Source organism: Vanacampus margaritifer, chromosome 5 (assembly GCF_051991255.1).
Source record: "Vanacampus margaritifer isolate UIUO_Vmar chromosome 5, RoL_Vmar_1.0, whole genome shotgun sequence".
NCBI lineage: Eukaryota > Metazoa > Chordata > Actinopteri > Syngnathiformes > Syngnathidae > Vanacampus > Vanacampus margaritifer.
The window spans coordinates 16,195,315-16,218,171 of record NC_135436.1 but is presented as its reverse complement, the minus strand read 5'-3'; the positions used below and the strand labels follow the sequence as shown (position 1 = coordinate 16,218,171).

The 22,857-nt window shown below is 38.1% G+C and overlaps 1 protein-coding gene across 1 annotated transcript; it reads right to left on the bottom strand.

The window, feature by feature from the left end:
- Positions 1-358: 358 nt before the first annotated feature.
- Positions 359-21,902, bottom strand: tlcd2 (TLC domain containing 2). The gene is made up of 4 exons (XM_077566672.1): positions 21,325-21,902; positions 21,135-21,217; positions 16,202-16,284; positions 359-3,390 (listed from the first exon to the last, which is right to left on the bottom strand). Exons 1-4 carry the CDS (start codon positions 21,501-21,503, stop codon positions 3,010-3,012), a joined length of 726 nt encoding a protein of 241 aa, XP_077422798.1. The 5' UTR covers positions 21,504-21,902; the 3' UTR covers positions 359-3,009.
- Positions 21,903-22,857: the final 955 nt, after the last annotated feature.

Below are 22,857 nucleotides of genomic sequence, written 5' to 3'. Positions count from 1 at the left end.
GAAGAAGAAATGGACATTATTTGGAAAAGTAGTGATGCCAATTTGTCTCAGTCCCATCAGAGAAGTTTACTGCTATTTGTTAGTTACAAAACATATTTGTTTGAAATGTGTTGGCACGGAACAGGTGTCATTAGCCAAGTTGCAATTTTTGCTATTAACAGACTTATCAATTTACTGTCAAATGATACCAACCTCAATTCTGATGTCAGTACTAGAAACGCTCGTGTATGTGAGATTAAAATTACATCTTGATTGTGGCACTACGATGCACTCTTGTGGATATGATTCAAATTACAACAACGGCATGACAAATTCATAGTGGTTCGACTCGTTTGCATAAAAAAGACAAGGAAAAAGATGTAGAATGAGTCTCTTTATTATAACATGAAATAATGTTATTTTTCTAAACATAAATTGGAGTACGAGATACAAAATAATCTGTGCCAGAAGAAATGGGTAATGGCTCTCAGACAACTAAACTGGAACCTTGTGCTTTGTAATTAATGCGAACCTCACACATCTCGCTGTAATCACCTTTAAAAAGTTTATTTTTGTCGTAATTTATATTATTTTCACATATATACAATATTTAGTTAATAACAGTGTTAATATTGCAAAAAACTACCACTTTCAACAGTGTATCTGAATTTGGCTGCCACTCATCAATACATTGCTTCTCAATAAGACAATCACACTCAGACACACGTCTAGAAGCAAAAAAAAAGAAAAAAAGACAGTTCGATTACACTGATTTAAAGAGGTACAGTGAACTGCCTACATTTGCTAAAAACTTTTAGAAAATCAATTAACAGTAAACTGATATTTATACAAGGCTGCTGTGATCAAGAACGACTAGGGCTTCTATTTCCGATTTGAAAATAGAACTGCTGGTATGCGTTCAATTGGGAACAATTTGGATGGACTGCAAGTTAAAAACAGCTTCAATTTTCTAGTCCGGCAGCATCGGTGGATTTAACACTGACCGTTTTGACAGCAACAGGTTGACATAAAAAAATATTAGCTACAGAGACAACAAAAACGCAATTACAATTACTATTTTCAAAGCGCTTTAAGCAAGTAATTTCATTGGTAACACAACACTTCTTTTAGAACAAATAAATTACAAATATACACAATTAAACCTCCAAAACAAAATACAATTAGCCATTTTTGTTCTCAAGATAAAGCAGATTAGGTATGACTTAAGCACCATTTGGTGACATCGAGCTGTTATTGGTTTAATTTACTGATGGTGTTTTTCCGACTGCGTTTCAGATATCCTGTTTTCTTGGTGGTCAATGAATGTACCTCGTGCACAGTCAAAAACTTGAAAGTGTCTCTGCTTTTCTCCCAATTCAAGCTATTATATGAACCTCATGTGAAGGTAGTTTGTTTGTTCATGATTGTGTACATGCTAGATGTTTTGTCATCCTTCCCGTTTTAAGTGCTTTATCGCCATCTGTAATGGCAAACCTTTTTCGGGGGCGGGGTCAGTTATTTGAAGATTTTGGCTACTCGCGACAGGGTTCAGTCCGTGTCCCCTGCGAAGAGCAAGCGTTCAAAGTATTCACAGAACTCAAGTGTTTTTATTCCAACAGAAAACCTCACAACGTGGCATCTAACACTCTTATAAACAGAAATACTTGAATAGATCTACAAAATCAAAGGATTTGCAAAGTGATGAAGATACCTCTCCTCTTTTCTCATTCACTGCCATTGACGTCTATAGACGTCAAAAATTCATTTGAACTATTTTTATTAGTTAAACATTTTTTTTTCACTTTTGTTAACAAGAGTATGAAAACCTAGAATTTTTTTTATTGTACATTTAGAACAGATATAAAATTTGTGATTTATCATGAGTTAACTAGTGAAGTCATGCGATTAATTACAATACAAATATTGAATTGCCTGTCGCCCCTAATTTTTAATAATCTTTTTTTTTTTTAAGAATTTATGGCAGTGAATGAGTTAAAGGAGACATTTCCAGATTTGAATTTGTTATTGTTTGTATTCGACTACTTGGATCTGCGGAGTGCCTGCCCACCTATTCACAAAGGCCATTGATTTGCAGTGTGGAACCGAAGAACTTTTAGTCTCATAACGCCACAAAAACTGGCGTGAGTTAGACAGAACGGCCCTCTATAACCAAGTGATACCAAACAGCATATGACATGAGGATATTAAGTGTACTATAATTATTTTTCTTGTGTGTATTTTAATGGAAGAAAGAATATCACAGACCTTTGATTAAGACAAATGGGAACCGTTTTAAATTATGACAAAAAAAAAAGCATGTTGTCTCCTTTAGGTCACTGAGGTAACTGCTGAGTGTGCTGCCCTTTAAAGGCTATCATTAGAATAGCACTTCCCTCCAGCCTGATAATTGCAGCAAAGCAGCAGACAGAATACATCCAAAAAGGCTTATTTGAGACTATTTCACAGGTTTCCTCATTGCTTACAAACATAGTGGTGAGTGGTGACCCTTGGCTGCTGGATTCACACATGAACAAAAGAGGGCAGCTTATGGCAACGACTAGCGCTAACAATACTACACAGAATCTTTTCAGTTTGTCCGCATAAGCCAAACATAATAAGCCACGGTTAAGATCACGTTTATCATTTTATGGGGGTTGGTTGTGCCACATTCGACAATGATTAACAGCGCTCGTTCTGAAAGAGGCAGACGAGTGTTAAACGCTTTGAGGTAGCAGGTAGCTTGACGTTAGATCAGAGAAAAGACATCACCGTTGAATAACTAGTTTAAATCAAGTTTAGATTTGGTTGGTTAACGCATACGCGACATATACATGATAATAAACATTAACGCCATGATGTGTTGCTTCAAATGGAGGAGCTACATTTGTAACACCCGGTGAGTCTGTGCAGTGATGCAGTAGTCGCGTTAGTATGTAAACGAGTAGCTGTCAGTGAAGCCAAACAGGAACAAAAAAAAAATTTGGAAGAAATGTACCAAACCTAAGCATATCGTCCCAAAATGGATTCCCCCTATGTTTCCTTCTCTTTCTTGGCCTCCCGAGTGCTGCTCTGCAGGAAGTCGCTCCTGAGCAGGCGGTAAAACAGGATGATGTTCATGACCGTCATGAGCGCCATGCCCACGCTGCCCAGCGTGTAAGCCATGAGGGGCACCTTGTCTCTGTTAAGCACCAGCCAGCGGGTCATCCAGGCCAGGGTATTGATGCGGAACACCACGTAGGTGCCCAGGTTGATCATGCTGTTGACCCGGTAGACGGTGTTGGCGGCTCGGTTGGCCAAGCGCAGGATCTGCCGGAGATGGAGGAACACAGAGTTGATCTCCACCAACAGGGCCACCACGGCGAAACCGATGTAGCGGTACGTCAATACGGCCAGGCCAAAACAGGTGATCACCTAGGGGGAGACACAGGAAGGAGCAAAAAACTAAGAAAACACAATGGTGCCAATAAATTGTAGTTTAAACATGGCTTGGATTACATGGAAACATGGATTAATATTGTGTTTGTGGAATATGAATTAAGCAACAAACAGTCATCTCACGGGGCAGCCATTTTGCCACTTACTGTGGACTGAAAATGACATCACAGTTGCTCAGGTAACGACAAATCACGGCTCAGAATTTGGTCATGTGATGTTCACAAGCTGTTTTTGTATGATAAAAATAGTTTGCATTGATGGGGTATCGCCTCTCAGTCTATTTATGCTCCAGATGCAACGTCTGATTTTGATGAACATCTGGAGGAGGGTTGATATCTCATTTCATGCATTTTTTTTCTATTTACATTGACATGATGCTTATTTCAATTAGAAACAAATAAATGTTACTTGAAATATGCAGTGTAAATCCGGTCAAAGTTAAGACATAGTCATGTTTATACAGATTTAACATCATTTTACACTTACATGTCTGTTAAAAAATTTACTAAATAGATTTAAAGCTTTACGTTTGTCAGTCAGCTGAGGATTTATGTATACCTGAAGTTAAAATACATTGAGATATTAAAGAGTATCGAAGACATAGTGGTTTATTTCAGTGTGTGACAGGATTTAGAGCAAAGGTCAACAACACACCTTAGGTAAGCAGTTGTTATAAGATTCGGTTGAATAACAACTAACACTAAATCGCCGCAAGGTGGCAGCATCGAAAACACAAACAATTCAACAACTCGAGCCTTTATGACGCGTTGCTCCTGTTACCATAACATCCGATATTTGAGCCCACCCACTCGCCATTCCAACTCAAAGTGACGCAAGTAAACAAAGAAAGTGTGATAAGTTGACATTATAGGGCCAGGTTGAGAAAAAAACATCATGTGAGCGAGTGGCCAAAGACAATTTGAGTTTTTTATGCCATCACTTTGGCAAAAGACTTGATTCAAATTTTATTTGTGAATCCCCACTAGAGTCCATAGTTAGCACAGGCTTGTTTATTTTCAATGGAATGGCATTTTAAAATGTGTATTAAAAAAAAAACGGGCCACTCCTAGAAATAGGAGTAAAGTGCTGAACATTCACTTCTGGTAATGCGTCTTGAAAATGTAACACTGTATTTTACCATTAATGGCCACGAGTGGCACTTGTGTTTATGAGAGACACAAAACCCTGGCTTATAAGAAAAACAATATTGAAATGTTTTTGTTCGTGACAGCCCTAAAAACTAGTATTGAAAAAAACACAGAAAACAAATGCTGGTGGCACAAATGTAAAAAGCATTATGAAAATGCTGACTCGTGTTTAATAAAAGTAACAGTCAAGGAGGAGTGACCTCATTTCTGACAATAAAATGATTCCAAAATTGCTTCTGTTTCTATTCCACACCCTGATAGCACACATCCACACTCTCTGGACTGGATGACAAACACATCCATTTATGAGAGCAGGGTCACAACCAAAGGCTAAAGAGCAACGTATATAGGACACAACACTGTTGAGCACTACACAAAAGGCACATTGATGAGGTGGTCATTTTAGAACAAAAACATTGGGAGGCCCTCGGGACAGCACGTCTGGCTTTGTTTTCGCCTCCGACAGGAAGTATTGCAGAGGTAGCGTTAATAACTTGCAAGGTATTTACTGTACAGTATGTCTGTTTATACGGCAACAATGTCACCACTTTGCAAGAGGAGTCAGTGAAAGCGGTTGGAAAAATGGGTGTGGCTCAAACAAGGCCACCACAAGTAGGTCTATTGGAAGATGGGTGTCGGCCCTTACAATAGTTTGATGACTAATGTTGAGGACTGTAGTAGTTCACAAAAAATTAAAAATACCGCAAATGCGGCACAACGCTAAAAAGGGTTGGCAATGACAGGAAATTGTCTCAATACAACAACAAAAAAGAAGAGAAAACACGAAGGCACACATTGCCATTTGCTCTCAAAGTTAATACTATTTATTATTTCATGAAGGCTAATTAGTTATTTTGCACTTGTGTTACAATGTCAATTAAAACTTGGCCTGTACACTTTGTCAATGTTTTATGATTGTGATGAAAAACAGATACTGTGTGTTGATGGTGTGTGTGTGGGTGTGTATGAAGTCATCAATATATGTATGCTTATTCAAGTATGACACAAAAGAAAATACTGTATAGCCACAACCTTGAAAACACACGTACGTCAAATAGTTTCTAGCGTGATGGTGGCTTATCCTTCCTTTATGGTTATGATGTTTGTGCATATTGTCAGCAGCCAATCACAATCTCCCATTCCTAATCGAGGTAGTTAAACTCTGATAGCCAAGCATCTATCAGGGCCATTGCATAGAAGTGGCGAGGAATATAAAGACTAGACCATAAAATAACTCGAAAAGGGAGAAAAGTAGTAAGAGAAAAAATGTAAATGCAACAAAAGTTCTCAGAGTTTGAGTGAGGCCTGGAAGTCATTCGTGAAACAAAGAGAGGCCAATTCCTATGCTGCTGTTTACTGCCCTGACAGAAGGGGAATCCCAGTAATTCTCCAACAGCTCCTGGAAAATGTTGGACATTTGGAATACTTCAGCATCAGATGGAACCCCATGTGGCACGCGTTACATCACACCACCAGAAAAGGCAGCCATGTTGCAGCCAGACAGATGTTTTTGTGCACCTGGGCTTTCAAACTCACGACTAAAAAATGGGAAAGTGTGGAGTTGTTTCCCACCATCTGGTAGCTATAACAGCTTCTACTTTCTTAGAAAAGACTTGTGCAAGATTCAACAACTGTCAACAAAGATACAGGATGAGGGTCGGCAGTTTTACATATGCAGTTTCAAGACTTTAATAATCAATATGCGTAATCAGATTGGTGTAGCATAAGGAATATTATAGTACTTCATTGGTGAATTTGAATTTATGCACTTACTGGGCACAACAAATACAATCAAGCATGAGTCCCCAAAATAGTTACAAGTTTATATTCTGTATCAATTTCATATGCCCAACTAGTAGGTTCAAACATTGTGCAGACCTTTTATATAATATAAGCAAAATTAATTTCAACATGATCTAATATTTGACATTGATGATATCAGCTTTTTTTTTTTTACTGACTTTCCTACACATCATGCAAAAGCAATTAATTGATTTAGATATATTTAAACAAATGGATTGCCATCAATATGTTATGCCAGTATCCCTACTAATTGTACCAATACCAACAAATTAAATCAATACTGTACATAATCCGAGGCGACCACACAGGCAGAGGTTACAATGTTTATCCTTATGAGTCAGCAAAGTTTTCTTGATATTGTAGTGAAAACCGCAAAATAATGGAAAATGAATCATTTAGATCCGTATATGCTCCGTTATTTGTCAACCCATACATGCAATTAATTGCAACAGTGGGAAGACGTTGGAAAGAGAAAATGAATCAAGGCACAAACAGACTTACTCAAAATGGTTAAAAGGATTGAAAATAAAGCTCCGTAAAATGCATGCCAGAGGTGTGAGGACATCTTTGATTGGGACAAGATATTTAAGGTAATTTATAATACCACTATAGATGTACAAAACAGTATTTGGATATTGGTCGAGTCTGATGAATGTCATTTTTGAGAGGAGTCCTTGACATACTTGTTTTGGCATTGTTATATTGTGTCCTTCTTTTGGAAATGGATTTATGCCAAAAGCTATTAATAGATTTTCATTGATCATAAAAACAAAAGTGAAATGAATAATGAATAAAATAGGTGAGATAGAACATTGGAGAGATACAAATAACAAATGTTTAGGACTTTGAATTTCATTGATCTTTGTTAAGACATTTGTGGACTACAATTCTCTTGTTGCACTTATGCTGTGTGTATAGTGTTGTGCTTTAGTTTATTTTGGATTTTCGATTATAGGGATATTGCTGCCCTTGTCCATTGCTGGAGTATGTTGATAATAATAATAAAAAAAGTGTTATATGTGTAATGTTGTGCTGAGGAGTTCTTGCACTTTTTGATATACTGCAAGTCAAAATAAATTTTGGTTTGAATGTGATCCTTCACAACTGTTGCAGCCAGAGCCACTCTGCGGACTCAATTAAATGTTCCCTGGACAAACTGCTACAGGACCGTCTTGTGTTTCCAATTTCAAGCAGGAAGCATTAGTAGCAATTAAGTAAACTAAGTCATCAACACGGGATGAGAACACCTGCATGGGAGGGATGAAGATGTTACCAAAGAAAACAATCCAACAATCATCAGCGACCCAACAAGTTAAGATGATAGGAATGTTTTTGACCTTCAGCATTAAAAGATAAGAACATAACAGGATACGCTGAACCTGATAAGGAAGACAAAAAAATAAAATCTCATAAAAAGACCGATCACTCACACAAACCACTTTTCAGGTATGTGTTATTCCAGGTCACTCTTCTGAGTTAGTTGCAACAATATGGAATAGTGGGGCTAACGCTCAGCATTGTGAGTTACAGCTGATATTAAAAGTTTACACACCCCTTTTCAAATGCCAGGTTTTTTTTATGTAAAAAAATGAGATCAATACTTTTTAGACCATTAACGTCACCTTTAAACTGTATGACTCATTTGAAAAAAATTAAAAATAAATCGTGCGTGGGGAAGCAAAAAATAAATAAGTGCGCGCACACTTTTAGAGCTGGGGATGTGTCTACATTCTTAAACCTTTAAAGGGCACATCACAAAGACGTAAGTTACATCATTGTCTGTCTTTTTTGCTTTCTTCAAGGGATTAGTAACCAGAAGACAATTTTGACAAAGCTGTTCTCTTTACATGAAACTTTTTCCCGGTGTTTTTTTTTTTTTTAAATAAATCAGATCGGAAAGGAATTCCGAGATACAGCCCACGGTAGCTGTTTCAATACAAATGGACCCGCATTCTTTCTGCCTGGACATGTCAGGACATCAAAACTACAGAAGATGGCAGCTGCAAGTGAGCAGCATGTCTAAAGACGGGGCAAGGGAAATTGGAACTAAAGAAGGCCTTCATAAAATTCATTCATAAAATTTGAAATGTGCCATGGGCAATCTGGCACATTCTTATTGGATGAATGAGCAGATGGACACTTAGCTTACATAAAACGAGCAAAAGCTCAAAGATCAATAACCTTCTCAAAGCATCACGTGGGGACCAGCCTGTGTATGCTCGGTTCCTTAAGAGAAGTCATAAGGGGAAAAAAACGAGCGTGAAGAAACAAAGAAGAAGCTCAACAGCGAAATGGCAACCATGCAGCCCCTCCTTAGAAACAGTAATAATTAAACCAGAGTTCAACGTTTCAAAAGATACGCATCCTTCAGGAGGAGAGCGGGTGGCGGTGGCCGTGACCGGGATCATGCGACTTGAGTTAACTGCTGTCGCCTGACAGCAGGTCACGTAATAGTCATAGACATATTTGGATGGAATTCACCGGATGAGCCATAACAAGATCATCTAGCATGTTTCCACATTTCAACATCATTATACAGTTGAACAAATGTTCTTGTACTTAAAATGAATGCACTAAATTAAGAGATCACTAGAATAGCACTCAGTGGAGCACACTGTTCGCCCTTGCTTAAATGACATTTTAAATCGAGTCGTGAAACGGTGCGGTTGCCCCCACCTTGCCTGTTAGCATATTTTTAAGTGAATAGGCGGCTCCACATACCACTCTTACGTCAACTTGAAAGAAATACCACCTCTTTCATTGAATTCATTAATGCTTGGCTTTCCCCGGCCTGCAGCCTCTTTGGTATGCATGGCACATACGTGTCGGACTGTGTGACCCATCCTAGGCCTCTTAAAGACAAGCAAGACTGCTTGGCTCAGTTCTGTGGGGGCAGAACCGGACATCGAAACACTCAGTTCTGCCCTTCATGTTGATAACTTCTATTCTGAGTCACTTGTGCCCTGATGAGTAAAACATTTTTGGGGAGGGGCTGGGGGGTTGGATTATGACTGCAGAAGACAATATGCAAGCGTGTTTAACTCATTCACTGCCATTGACAGCTATAGACGTCAAAAATTCATTTGAACTATTTCTATTAGTTTAACATTTTTTTCACTTTTATTAAGAGTATTATTGTACATTTAGAACAGATATAAAATTTATGATTAATCGTGAGTTAACTATTGAAGTCATGCGATTAATTAGAATTCCAAATTAGCAGCGTCTGGCAATTAAAATCATAATTCAACGCAAGCGTGTTTAACTCATTCACTGCCATTGACGGCTATTGACGTCAAAAATTCATTTGAACTATTTCTATTAGTTTAACATTTTTTTTCACTTTTATTAAGAGTATTATTGTACATTTAGAACAGATATAAAATTTATGATTAATCGTGAGTTAACTATTGAAGTCATGCGATTAATTAGAATTCCAAATTAGCAGCGTCTGGCAATTAAAATCATAATTCAACGCAAGCGTGTTTAACTCATTCACTGCCATTGACGGCTATTGACGTCAAAAATTCATTTGAACTATTTCTATTAGTTTAACATTTTTTTTCACTTTTGTTAAGAGTATTATTGTACATTTAGAACAGATATAAAATTTATGATTAATCGTGAGTTAACTATTGAAGTCATGCGATTAATTAGAATTCCAAATTAGCAGCGTCTGGCAATTAAAATCATAATTCAACGCAAGCGTGTTTAACTCATTCACTGCCATTGACGGCTATTGACGTCAAAAATTCATTTGAACTATTTCTATTAGTTTAACTTTTTTTTTCACTTTTGTTAAGAGTATTATTGTACATTTAGAACAGATATAAAATTTATGATTAATCGTGAGTTAACTATTGAAGTCATGCGATTAATTAGAATTCCAAATTAGCAGCGTCTGGCAATTAAAATCATAATTCAACGCAAGCGTGTTTAACTCATTCACTGCCATTGACGGCTATTGACGTCAAAAATTCATTTGAACTATTTCTATTAGTTTAACATTTTTTTTCACTTTTGTTAAGAGTATTATTGTACATTTAGAACAGATATAAAATTTATGATTAATCGTGAGTTAACTATTGAAGTCATGCGATTAATTAGAATTCCAAATTAGCAGCGTCTGGCAATTAAAATCATAATTCAACGCAAGCGTGTTTAACTCATTCACTGCCATTGACGGCTATTGACGTCAAAAATTCATTTGAACTATTTCTATTAGTTTAACTTTTTTTTTCACTTTTGTTAAGAGTATTATTGTACATTTAGAACAGATATAAAATTTATGATTAATCGTGAGTTAACTATTGAAGTCATGTGATTAATTAGAATTCCAAATTAGCAGCGTCTGGCAATTAAAATCATAATTAATTGCATGACTTCATGAGTGAACTCACGATTAATCACTCATTTTATATCTGTTCTAAATGTACAATAAAACAAATTCTAGGTTTTAATATTCTTGTTAACAAAAGTGGAAAAAAATGTAAACTAATAGAAATTGTTCAAATTTTTCTACGTCTAACCATCAATGGCAGTGAATGAGTTAAGATGCCTTGAAATATACAACACCTATTAGCGCAGGCAAGGGAGGTTAAGTTCACTAAACCTGATGGCCGGGCTGCTATATTTTTGTTGTGTGGGTTTTCAGGCATATTTTCCCGCCAAATGTTGGTGCGGTTTGCAAATGGTATGACCTGCAGGCTGTTTGTCAATGAAATTCCTTGACAGTGACACCCGGAGAGAAAGTCCTAATAGAACAAGGAGCGCCGCTATTGTATCCACAAGAGTGGGCTGTACAAGCTGCAAGAGTGGGTGAACACGGGGGGATGGTGTAAGATGTTTTGAAGCAGTACAAAGATATGGGGGCAAGAGAGTACTGTGGGTAAAATATGGAGTAAGGTTACAACACACAAATGTTTGAAGGGGGTGCACATATTTGTGGAACGCCACTCGGGAAGCTGGAGGTTCGGTGTTAGGTGTGTTGTTTCCCAAAGGAGCCTGAGGTTCAAGTGGACACCAGATGTCTCTCCTCTTGTCTGGGTCAACACACTAAAAATGAGGGGGGGACCCGAGGGGTTCCGCACTAAAGGAATGAGCCAGCTGAGACATAAACACACCCATCACATTGTTTACCGCACAAAAATGTCCACATTGCCTCCCTCATTCTGTGAAATTTTTGTTCTCCATGCTTCAGTATGTGTTGAGGCATAATCTAATAGTAATGCCGTAAGGGGAAAATAGCAGGAGTTAACAGTTAGCAAAACAAATGATTATAAAGGGAAAAAAAGTACCATACATCTACATACATTTGATTGTGTAAGAAACACCTGCTATATTAACTACATGCCTCAAGATAGCAAGCAAGGATGAACCAGTAGGAACTTCACTCTGAATATGCTAATGCTACGTATACTAAAAGTAATACAATACTGTTTTAGCCAAAAGAGACTTTTGTCGCACATCACAGTTCAATGTGACTGACTACATGAATGATGGCCTTATTTCTGCACTCGTACGACACATAAGTGGTACTCAAAAAAATAATGTTTGGTTTTAGCGCCAGCTTGACATTTGAATACATAACTTGAATTTACACTGTTTCCTGCAGTGAAAAAATCAGTAGTTGATCAGCATCCTGTAATGGATTGCATAAGATGATGGAGGTTCCCTATGCTATTTTAAGTCAACTCATCATACAATGCTGACAGTTCATGGAAACACCAATTTTTTTTAGGGCTGAAAAAATGGGACATGTTTTATTCCTATCCGAGGGTGCCACCACATGACACATGAAGCTAACGTGAGACATGCTTATGGTTTACAACCAAACACATTTAGAGCACTAAAAATTTTATACAAAAAGACTACTACAGTAATTGATTTGAATTAGAGATACAGAAAGCGCAGCCCAGATTTTTGTGTACAATATCGGCCCTCAAATACCGTTCACACCCTGAGCTGCTTGACGAGTGTGTGCTTTGGGCCCACTTCAGTAAGGAATTGTAATTTTCAACAAACTCTGAATATCGACCAATGGTCTAACCTCCTCATAAATCACATTTTAATGGAAAAAATATCTGCCTCAAATAAAAACCAAATACCAAAATTTATAGAAACATGGTTTACGTATATAGAATTTTTTAACCTAATTCTGGTTACTTAATTCTGTCTGTTAGCGAGAGCCACTACATCGTGATAACTTACATTGATGTTTCTGCATTTGGCAATTTATTATTATATTATATTATATTATATTATTAGTATGGGATTTTTTTTTTTAATGGGCTTTAGGTGAACTGATGAATACACACACGCACGCACATGCTCACCCACATACAAAAAAAAAAAATATATATATATATATGTATATATATTTTTAAAAAAAAAAGAGAAAAAAAAACTTTTTTTTTTTTTTTATAAAAAGGAGAGCAATGATGATGTCAAATCGAATGAACAATACTGAGCTCTCCTGAAAAAAAAAAAAAAAAAAGATACAGAAAGCGCAACCCAGATTTTTGTGTACAATATTGGCCCTCAAATACTGTTCACACCCTGAGCTGCTTGACGAGTGTGTGCTTTGGGCCCACTTCAGTAAGGAATTGTAATTTTGCCTAATAAAAGCGGGTTAACACAAATTTCTGGAGGCAAACATGGTTCAAACAAAAACAGAAAGCATCTGACTAGAACAAGCTCACATGTTAGGCGCACACGTTAAAAACTCCAGGGGGGAAAAAAAAACAAAAAACAAACAAACTGTTGCCTAATCTTGTGGAAGTCCCCTTTTATAACCACGAAAGTGTGGACTCCGGAGACAGTAAGAGATGACTACGCTGTCTGGCCCTGAGACTAAAGGACAGTGTTTCTATTTCTTAGGAGTAGTTTTTATCCTGAAACATGCTACATATAATTATTTGGTTTAGATTTGGGAAATTTGAATGTTGCATCGGCACCTTGTTCTTCCTCACTGAAACCATCCAACCCTCTTAGCATATCCCAATAGACTTTTGTCAAGAAGTGTGGCACACCTTGGACTGATGGCCAGTCAATGGCAGAGTACAACCAACTAATTTGTCATCTTCAAGTAATCTAACATGCACATTTTTGTAAAGTGTTTGAAGCCAGAGTCACGCAAATGCCACATGGGTGGACATGAGCAGATCCACATCCAAAACCTTCTTCACTGTCACACCACCACAGCGCTGAATTCATTTCTGAATACCATGAAAGGTCGTACTTTGCAAGCCACAGTGTTTATATTGTCAATTAGTGAAGGCCGAGGAGTCCAAAGGCAGCCAAATAAAATACCCTGGAACTTGAAAAATCCAATGTGCCAGCAACGTTCAACCAACATGTTCTGAAAAAAATAAGCCTCCAAAGTCACACAAAAACAGACATGATGTCAATCAAGACCTCAACATATCTTGTGAGTCGTCAGTTCCATTGGCATCCAAACTCCACAAGTATGTACCGGTAGCTCTTTTTCCGTTTTTTGTTTTTTTTTACAGTGCTCAAGATGACATAAAGGAAATATAAGAATGATCATTGAGCTGGAAATGTTAATTTACGGCGACAGAAAAGTATTACACACGTCTAGGCCAATGAGTAATTGGATTTGCCCTAATGCCAACTTAGTACGTAAATATACTAACCGCCCCTCACACTGAGGTCATGAGTGATCAACCTGCACATGCTTTTTACATCCCTATGGAATTGGGGTCAACCTATTTCTGGCCAAAAATTAATCAGAAATCATTTTCCAAATGAAGCATTGTGGAATGGCCATCAATAATGGCTGTGGTATGGCCACATAGCTCTCAAGTAGCAATAAAATACAACATCCTCTTCCGTCAATAGGAAAGGGTAAAAGGATTCCATGGATTTTTTTTTTCATTTGAGTATTTGTCCTGGCTTGAAACTTTCACCACAAGGCAGTGCAAACGTTAAAGACAAAAACAGCAACTGTCAAGACTACTGTAGATGATATAAAGACATTCATTTATACTTGCATTGCATAAGGGTAAATACAGATAGTGTCCCAAAATTTTTTTTTTTTTTTAAATAAAGATTGTGGTTATAATGCCCTCGGAAATTTTTACAACTGAGGCACATTGGACAGCATTCATTTAATATTCTGTGATAATGTGATGTTTGCACGCTTGTACAACCAACTCTAATTAATTAACCTTACTTAAGACTAAGCCACCGAACTGTCTCCCAGGATATCATCTGGTGTGTGCAGTTACGCTGGCTGTCCAAACTTAACTTGACTGTACAAATATTGGAGATTCTCCAGTTTAGCTAGCTCACTGACATTGTGTTGCATCTCGATAGCTGGAGGAAAAGAGTGAGGAGGAGAAGAAAGCCTAAAAGCAAAAGCGGGTGTTTTTTTAAGCAAGAAAACTGGGAGCAAATGTGAATAACAGTTGGTGGCGGGGACATTTGAATAAAAGCAAAGTCTCATCCCTTCATTGCTCTGGTGACAATCTGCAGCCAGCTGGCACAACCAAAGCCTCCATTCATGGCCTTGCAGGAGGGGAAGGAAAGAAATGTGATCAGCAATCGTCTTTTAACCCAACACTGGGATGGTGCTGAAGCCAGTTACCACAAGTCTTTAAGAATGATGCTCTTTAAAAAAACATTTTGACAAAGGTATGCAGTTATAATATTTGAAAATATTATTGACGGATTAGGACAGGAGTTAAAAACCGGTTATTTCGAGAACCGGCTCACAGTCATTTGAAATCGTCCCCTGAAAGTGCCGCTAATCAAGTCCTTATGTAATAACTTTTCCAACATGGCGTCATGTCAGAGGCACTCTAAAATTTGATATAATTTAATATAAAATTAACATTTAAGGAGTACTACAAAATCATGTAAAATATGCTCTGATTCTTTTATTATAACAGCAATTCTTTGGGAGCGCTGCAAAAAATATTTTGGTAAATTTTCCACCGAAAAAAAAATAAAACAATACCTTGTGGATTAAAAGAGTTGATATACTTGCAAGAATGATGAACGTTAACAGCTCTCTATTGACTGTTCCCAGTCTTAATGTTTAACATTGTTGTAGCAGTTGGTACAAGTATTTCAGGTTTTTTTTTTCCAGACCAGTGGGACTGGACATTAAGGCACTCTATTATTATCTTGTACGATACACAGAAACTGCAATAAGGTTTTTGGTCTCTTATATGTTGAGAAGAACATTCTAGAGATTATTTTTTTAGTTCAGATTTCACCAGTTACACCAGAATTCACCAATTTGAAGGTAGCATCAGCACCTTATGTGATGTGATGGTCTTCGTTGAAGCCATCCAGCTAACCATTTTCACTCACTCGTCTTCATTAGGATCATGGGTAAACTCGATTTCATCACTATATTTAAAAAAAATTGACGATATAAATCACTTTGGTTAGAAATTCCAAATGATTCACATGATGTAATTTCCTTGTGTCTTCCTTTTCCAGCAGGCCAAGGAGAATGTTGAGGTGATCCAACCTGTTCATTCTGATGACGACGGCCGGGTTGGCAAGACGGTGAGAATTTGACTTTGTCAAGGCCTAAAGTGCCTGGGGTGGGTTGTCACATTTTGCAATTGTTGCTTTGTCCCTCCCTCACTTGTTCTTTGTAACAAGACAAGAAAGACGGGTATTTTGTCTTTGCCTCGTCTACACTTGAGATGGGTGTGCTGGAGCTTTTGTACGACGACCTCTATGTTTTATTCATAGCAATGTTGTGTACAGCTAGATTGTCCTCTTACAGACCTCACATTGACCTTTCATGCAACCCAACTTAAAGCATCTTAAAGAGCTTATTATGTATTAAGACTTACTACAATGTGATGCAAGGCCAGCTCCCAGAACTGACTGAACTTCTGGTGTTTCAACATGTCAAACAGGTCATAGATGAAGTAACCTGTTGGGACAGAAAACATTTAGCCAACATGAATGTCACACTTATTTTTTGGCAATTTTTTCATTCATAAAAAAACAACACGTTCACTGTCACAACAGCTGCTATAGGCATGTCACGGCAATCCAGGGGGACCCTGCTTCCATGACAACCATGATGGCAACTAAGATGCGTCTTGGAGAGCGGAGCTATTCATATCCACCGACACCCACCCAACCACCCTCTCGCCGCCACCAGCCGTATCCATGGTGACAGCTTTTCAGAACGCTGTAAAAAATAATGGAGTGGTGAGGATGAGGGCGGCGGAGTAGGGGGTGAGTGAGGTGCTCTGTTGCGGATAGAATTAGGACCATTATATACGTGTGTGTGCGTGCGTGCGTGATGTGGTGTCATGTTTTTCTTTATTCTCACCTTAAACTGCAATCAAGGTTTTAGGTCAAACCTAAAACCTGTACGTCACAGCAAACCAGGAAATAGTACCTACAGACTACAGTACTCCATTCAGGAAATCATCCTTCAGTGTTTTCATGTTGCTGTTATGTAGCCATTTAAAAAAAAACTAACATTTATACAAGTCATTTCTGTAAGGTGTTTATTATGTGATACCCTTTCGGTTAAGAAAATGGATGGATGGATGTTGTGGATGTAAACCTCCCACCACTTGGGGGAGCAGTAGCGCCAATTTGCCAAAGGTCTGCATAAATGAGATGATGAGACTCGGGTGTTGCTAGTACTGAAAGTCAAGAAGCTTTTAGACCACTGGTTCTCAACCCCGGTCCTCGAGAACCCGTATCCAGCCTGTTTTTTATGTCTCCCCAGCCAACACAGCTGAGGATCGTTATCAGGCTTAATGCAGAGCTTGCTGATTAGCTGATCGTTTTAATCACCTGCGCTGCTTGTGGGAGACAAAGGAAAACAGGCTGGATTGAGGTACGATAGGATTGCAGTTGAGGACCATTGCTTTTTTGGTTTTATGTTGCATTCGAGGACGGTCGGAAGTCAGACTTTTCCAACTTCAAACCAGGAAGTGTGTACGGTAACTCGGAAATCCCACTTGCGAGGTCGGAAAAAAAACTTCCTGTTTATCATCAATTGCTTATTGAAATCTCCATATCATTCAATTGATAGATTACTATATCTATCTTTGTGCAGTTGCTTCCATTTTGAATGTTTATTCTCCATTTACTGCCCTAAATGTACTTTTAAATGACTTCATCCATCAGTTTTCTCTCACATTTGACCTCATTAGGGTCACAGCTTCCCACTTCCAATCACATCAATGTAAAACTTAACGTATTTAAAGATGCTTTTGAATATCCAGAGAAAACCCACGCAAGCACTTCAACCTCCATACAGGAAGGCCGGAGCCAAGATTCAAACCCAGAAATTCCGAACCTCAGAACTGTGGGGCAGACATGCTAACCACCATTTATTGTGCTGCTCGTGTTTCTTCCACAAATAAGAATCAATTGCAATAAACGCTCTTCAAAATATTGTAAGAACATTGTACTGTGAGGAAAACATATATTGTAATGAGTTTATCATGATGAGTCTTGCAATATCTCAATGGAGGGAAAATTAGAAGGGCGTCTAAACTTTGCTGATGCCGGAATAATGTTTCTGTGTATGATCAGCACTGGAGTCAGACAGTTTCCACTGACTTCCATCCAAACCATGACTGGAGCACTTGGCTGAAAAAAGATGGAGCCTTTTTCCTCTCACGGTCTCACAGAATCCTCAACCATTTAGTCCTCCAAAGTTCAACTATTTATTCTCCAGTACAGTTACATGGATTGTATAGATATTTTTTTTAGTAGTAGAAAATATTGTAGGAATTGGGAATGTAAGCCAGTAAATGTGCTCTGTGACTGACAAGTGGAAACATGACAGATTCAACAATTACTCCTAAATGTCTGCCTTGTGGCTGCATCGTGTTTAACACAATTATCTATGCACACCCATGAAGAGAAAACAGAAGCACACATTAACAGTAACACTAAGTGGATTTGTCATGGAGATGGTGGCGGAGTCCCAATACAAGGTCTTCTTTCACTAAACTGTAAACTATTGTTTAAATGCCACAAGAGTAGCGTGGCATCACAGCAAATAAACACATGTGGAGCCAACTTCTCTTCAAAAATGAGCATAACCTCAGAATCACACCACAATCGTTGATGGGGGGCTCAATTTTCCAGTGGAAAGTAAACTATACAAACCAGCGACTTCTTGCACTGTTGTTGCTCTTGTGACGTCACACAAATGTGTGTGTGTGGGGGGGTGGCATGCGGTGCCACAGACCGGTCATAATACCCTCCATTGAGGCTCACGTCTCAGCAACGCACTTCATGCTGCCAGCTTCCAGGGCTGGGCTTCTTGGCGGAATGTTAAGCATCCTGGGAATTCTTGGGGGAGCCCGAGCTGCGTGGCACGCGGCCAATTAAGCTGTGGTTCAGGGGGCAGCCCTTAAACTGTTGAAGGATTAATTGGAAAATAGCAACAGATGCTATTTTAAGACTGTGGACAAGCATGTGGACTTGGGTTGGGCAGATTGCTGTTTTTAAAAGGGAAAAAAACTAAGCAATAACATCACACAAGGGTCCGAGCGGACACTTTCAAGCTTTTTTGCTGTGAGCCAAGTTATGACGAGATTCTGGGTTCTTCATGCATGTTCTATTTGAACTTGTGTGGGTTTTCTCCTGGCACTCTGGCTTCCTCCTACATTCCAAAAACATACTGTACGTTAGGCCCACAGCTCACCACACATTTCAGCCAAAATTGAATTGATATTGTTGCACAATATCTGTGGTTTTGCAAAACTGCTTTTTATGTGAGACTGACCGTCTGCAACTGGTTTTGTGGCAATTCAAAAAGTGAAATGCCCATGAATGGCACTGCAATGCTGTAGATGCAACAGACAATCAAAATGTTGTTGTTTTTTGTCATTGGAAGCTTGAAATTTTTAATTAAAATATTGGAAAAAAATGTAGATGAGATTTCACAAAATAAATAAATAAAAGGTTCCAAGTGTGAGTGAGACCTAGCAATAAACGAAAGGGAGCTGAGAGACGAACTCCCTTAGCGCTAGCCAAGACGAGGCTAACAACACAACATGGATGGATTTAAAATGGCACAAAAGATTAAAAAAAAACATCCTGGGTTCTACCCTTGGCCAGGGTACGATGCGGGATCCTGGAGGGTATTTTAAATTGAAAAGTAAAACCTTTCCGTGGGTTGGTTCGCTGCGTATAATAGGCCAGTGTAGGTTACACGTCAATATGTTTGAATGAGATCAGGGAATATGGATGTATTGACGAAGCTAATGCACTGTTAAGTGCATGACATTTACAATGTAATATTTTGGGAAAATTAGATTTTTCATTCGTTGGACTATGAGGGGTTTTCCAGGAAAAGTAAAACAACGGATTTAGGACTCGCTCGTTCGCGCAAATAAAAATAGTGAGTGCTGATTTTAGATGCGCGTCCAGGCACTAATATATTAACCTAGCCAGAAAGATGAATTCTCGTGGTTTTTGTGAGTTCACAAACCCCGGAGAATACATTTTGTACCGCTCCCGCTGATACGTTTGCAGCAGACCTTTTTTAGGTCGGACCAATCAGGCGTTGTTTAGGCAGGACAAAACCAATACCAATACCAAAACCATGGCGGGGGTAACAAACAAACCTAACAGACTAATGGATGCTGCAATTAACTCATTCGCTGCCGTTGACGGCTACAGACGTCAAGAATTCATTTGAATTATTTCTATTTAACATTTTTTCCCACTTTTGTTAACAAAAGTATGAAAACCTAGAATTAGTTTTATTGTACATTTAGAACAGCTATAAAATTTGCAATTAATCGTGAGTTAACTATTGAAGTCATGCGATTAATTACAATGAAAAACATTTAATCGCCTGACACGATTTTAAAAAAAGATTATAAAAAATTAGGGGCGTCAGGCGATTAAATTGTCTTATTGTAATTAATTGCATGACATCACTAGTTAACTCACGATTAATCACAAATTTTATATATTTTTTAAATGTACAATAAAAAAATCCAGGTTTTCATACTATTGTTTAAAAAAAGTGTGTGTGTGGGGGGGGGCGTTAAACTAATAGAAATAGTTCAAATGAATTTTTGACGTCTATAGCCATCAATGGCAGTGAATGAGTTAATTATGCTCGCAGAATTACTCACCATTTCCTTGTTTAATTTGAACAACAGGAAGCACTTTGTGCATTTTTAACTGGTAAAGATGTTGGATGCTTAATACTGATCTATATTTAGAACTTTACAAATGGCTCCTGAAAAATGACCATTTTGGAGGTACAAAGATTTATACTTAAACTAAATATGAAATAATGACTAAAACACATAGGGTCATGAGTAAGATGAAAACTACTACTCCTACTACTACTAACTTATGGTAAGAACTTAGTCATCAAAGAACCTGACATGCATGTTTTTAGGATGTGGGAGGAAGCCCGCGTCCCAAGAGAAAATCCACTGAAGCAGAGGGGAGCACATGCAAACTCTACACAGGAAGACCCACAACCTCAGAACTAAGAGGTGGATGTGCTAACCCGTGGATCCCATTACATTAAATGTTAAGTACATTATAAATGTGCAGTAACTGGTACAGACTATGTTGTCTGTGTGCGTGTTTGCTATACATTAGTATACACCAAGGAGGAACATGACGGGTTTCCCATATTATCCTTTGGTAATATGAACAATATTAACAGTGAAGGCACACCCAGGGTGAAATTCCATCGTCACCACGAGGCCTCTCAGACAGACACACACCCAACTCGTTTTGTATTTGTCCATGATGTTTGATTAGACTCACCAATTGAAAAAGACACCAGTGCATGAGAAAACACAGAGTGTGTTTCTATCAAATCTTCAGCCATCTCTGGTTGCTGGAAAAAGCTGGAAAACCAAAAGTTCAGTCACTTGATGTCTCAACAGTTAAAAATAATAATAATACACACAGAATATTATGATTAAATCGCTCATTAGAATGTGATTCTTATTACCAAAGCACTGCCCATATCGCGGTGACAAGACTGTGCACGAAGGACGTGGATATGTTTCTCCATTTAATCGTATTCCTGCTGGCAGCTTCCGGCACAGGTAGTCTCCCCACTCCGGTGTTGATATTTCGGAACAATCCGTAGGATCCTCCGACGGTGAGAAGCACCGAGCTCAGCTCCATGTCCCAAAAAACGCGTGAAGAGCGCGAAGGGTTGACGACCAATTGCGCTTACTGTGGCACTGGCCGCCGTGGCTACCTACTCCTTGTAAAGACAAACTCCACAAAATCACATGCCCGTGAAGTCACGCTCACACGCGCTCGTGAAAGCCCGAAAAAGCTTTGTTTTGATCAGTTGCTCTTCGGTCCAGAAATGGGAAACGTGTTGAAATGACGTGAAGTGGGTAACGCGGCGCGTGGGGACTGGATGTGTTACGTGCCTCGTGCCCTGAACACCCCGCGAGAGATAAATAGACCGCAAAGGCGTGACGACTTGTTCACAGAAACAGCCCCTGTTGTAAAATCTCACTCGTGGCTTGTGTAACTTTTTGACACTGAGTGAAACCAAACAGACTGCTTCTCCCCGCCCTACTACAAGGGGGCGCGGCCACGCGCAAGCATGTTCGGTGCTGCGTTCATATGCCCCCAGAAAATACAAATTGTTATTCTCTAAAATGCTGTTCATACCATATAACGATGGATAAGGATAAACATGACCGGGCTATTACAGTATATTACTAAAATTAAAAAAGTAACCATGTGTATGTAATTTTTTTCATTTGAAATTATATATATATATATATATATATATATATATATATATATATATATATATATATATATATATATATATATATATATGATTTATTATATACATTGACATAATGAATTGCATTAGAAAATAAATTACTTTATTGACATCTTGTTGTATTTGTTATACTTAATTTAATTATAACTAATGAACCAAGTCTTAAATAAAACAATCCAATGTTAAATGTCTTGTAATATATGGCCCTGAGTCCAGTCCTTTAATGGCAGGTGTGTGGAGTTCCTGAGCGTGAGATGTAGTCTATCGCTGCTCTTGAATAAACGTAAAATGTTCATTCTTTTACCACTCATAGTAATAAATGAGACTGAAGTGCATCAGCAACTGTGTCATCTTTGACCACATACAAGAGCATTAGAGTATATTCAACATTTTAATAAATCGACTAACTAATTATTTAATATCAATAAATAATAACTATAAATAATGTATATTTAATAAATGAATTTGCGAGTTTGGGGCATTAGGGAAAAATCGTTAAATTAATGTAACTAAACCAAGTGTTCCCTTCCTTTTCACTTAATAACTTCATTCAAGTTTTTCCTCTTTTCTCTTTAAATGGGGTTACCTTAACTAGAAACCGGGTTACAAATGTCTCTGTTGCCCCCCTGAAATGAGCAACAAGACTCGCTCTCTTCGTTTTGGGCAACTTTTATTCCAATCCTCAGTTCAGTGGCGTTAAACAGTTTTCCATTCTTTTTTTTTTTTTCA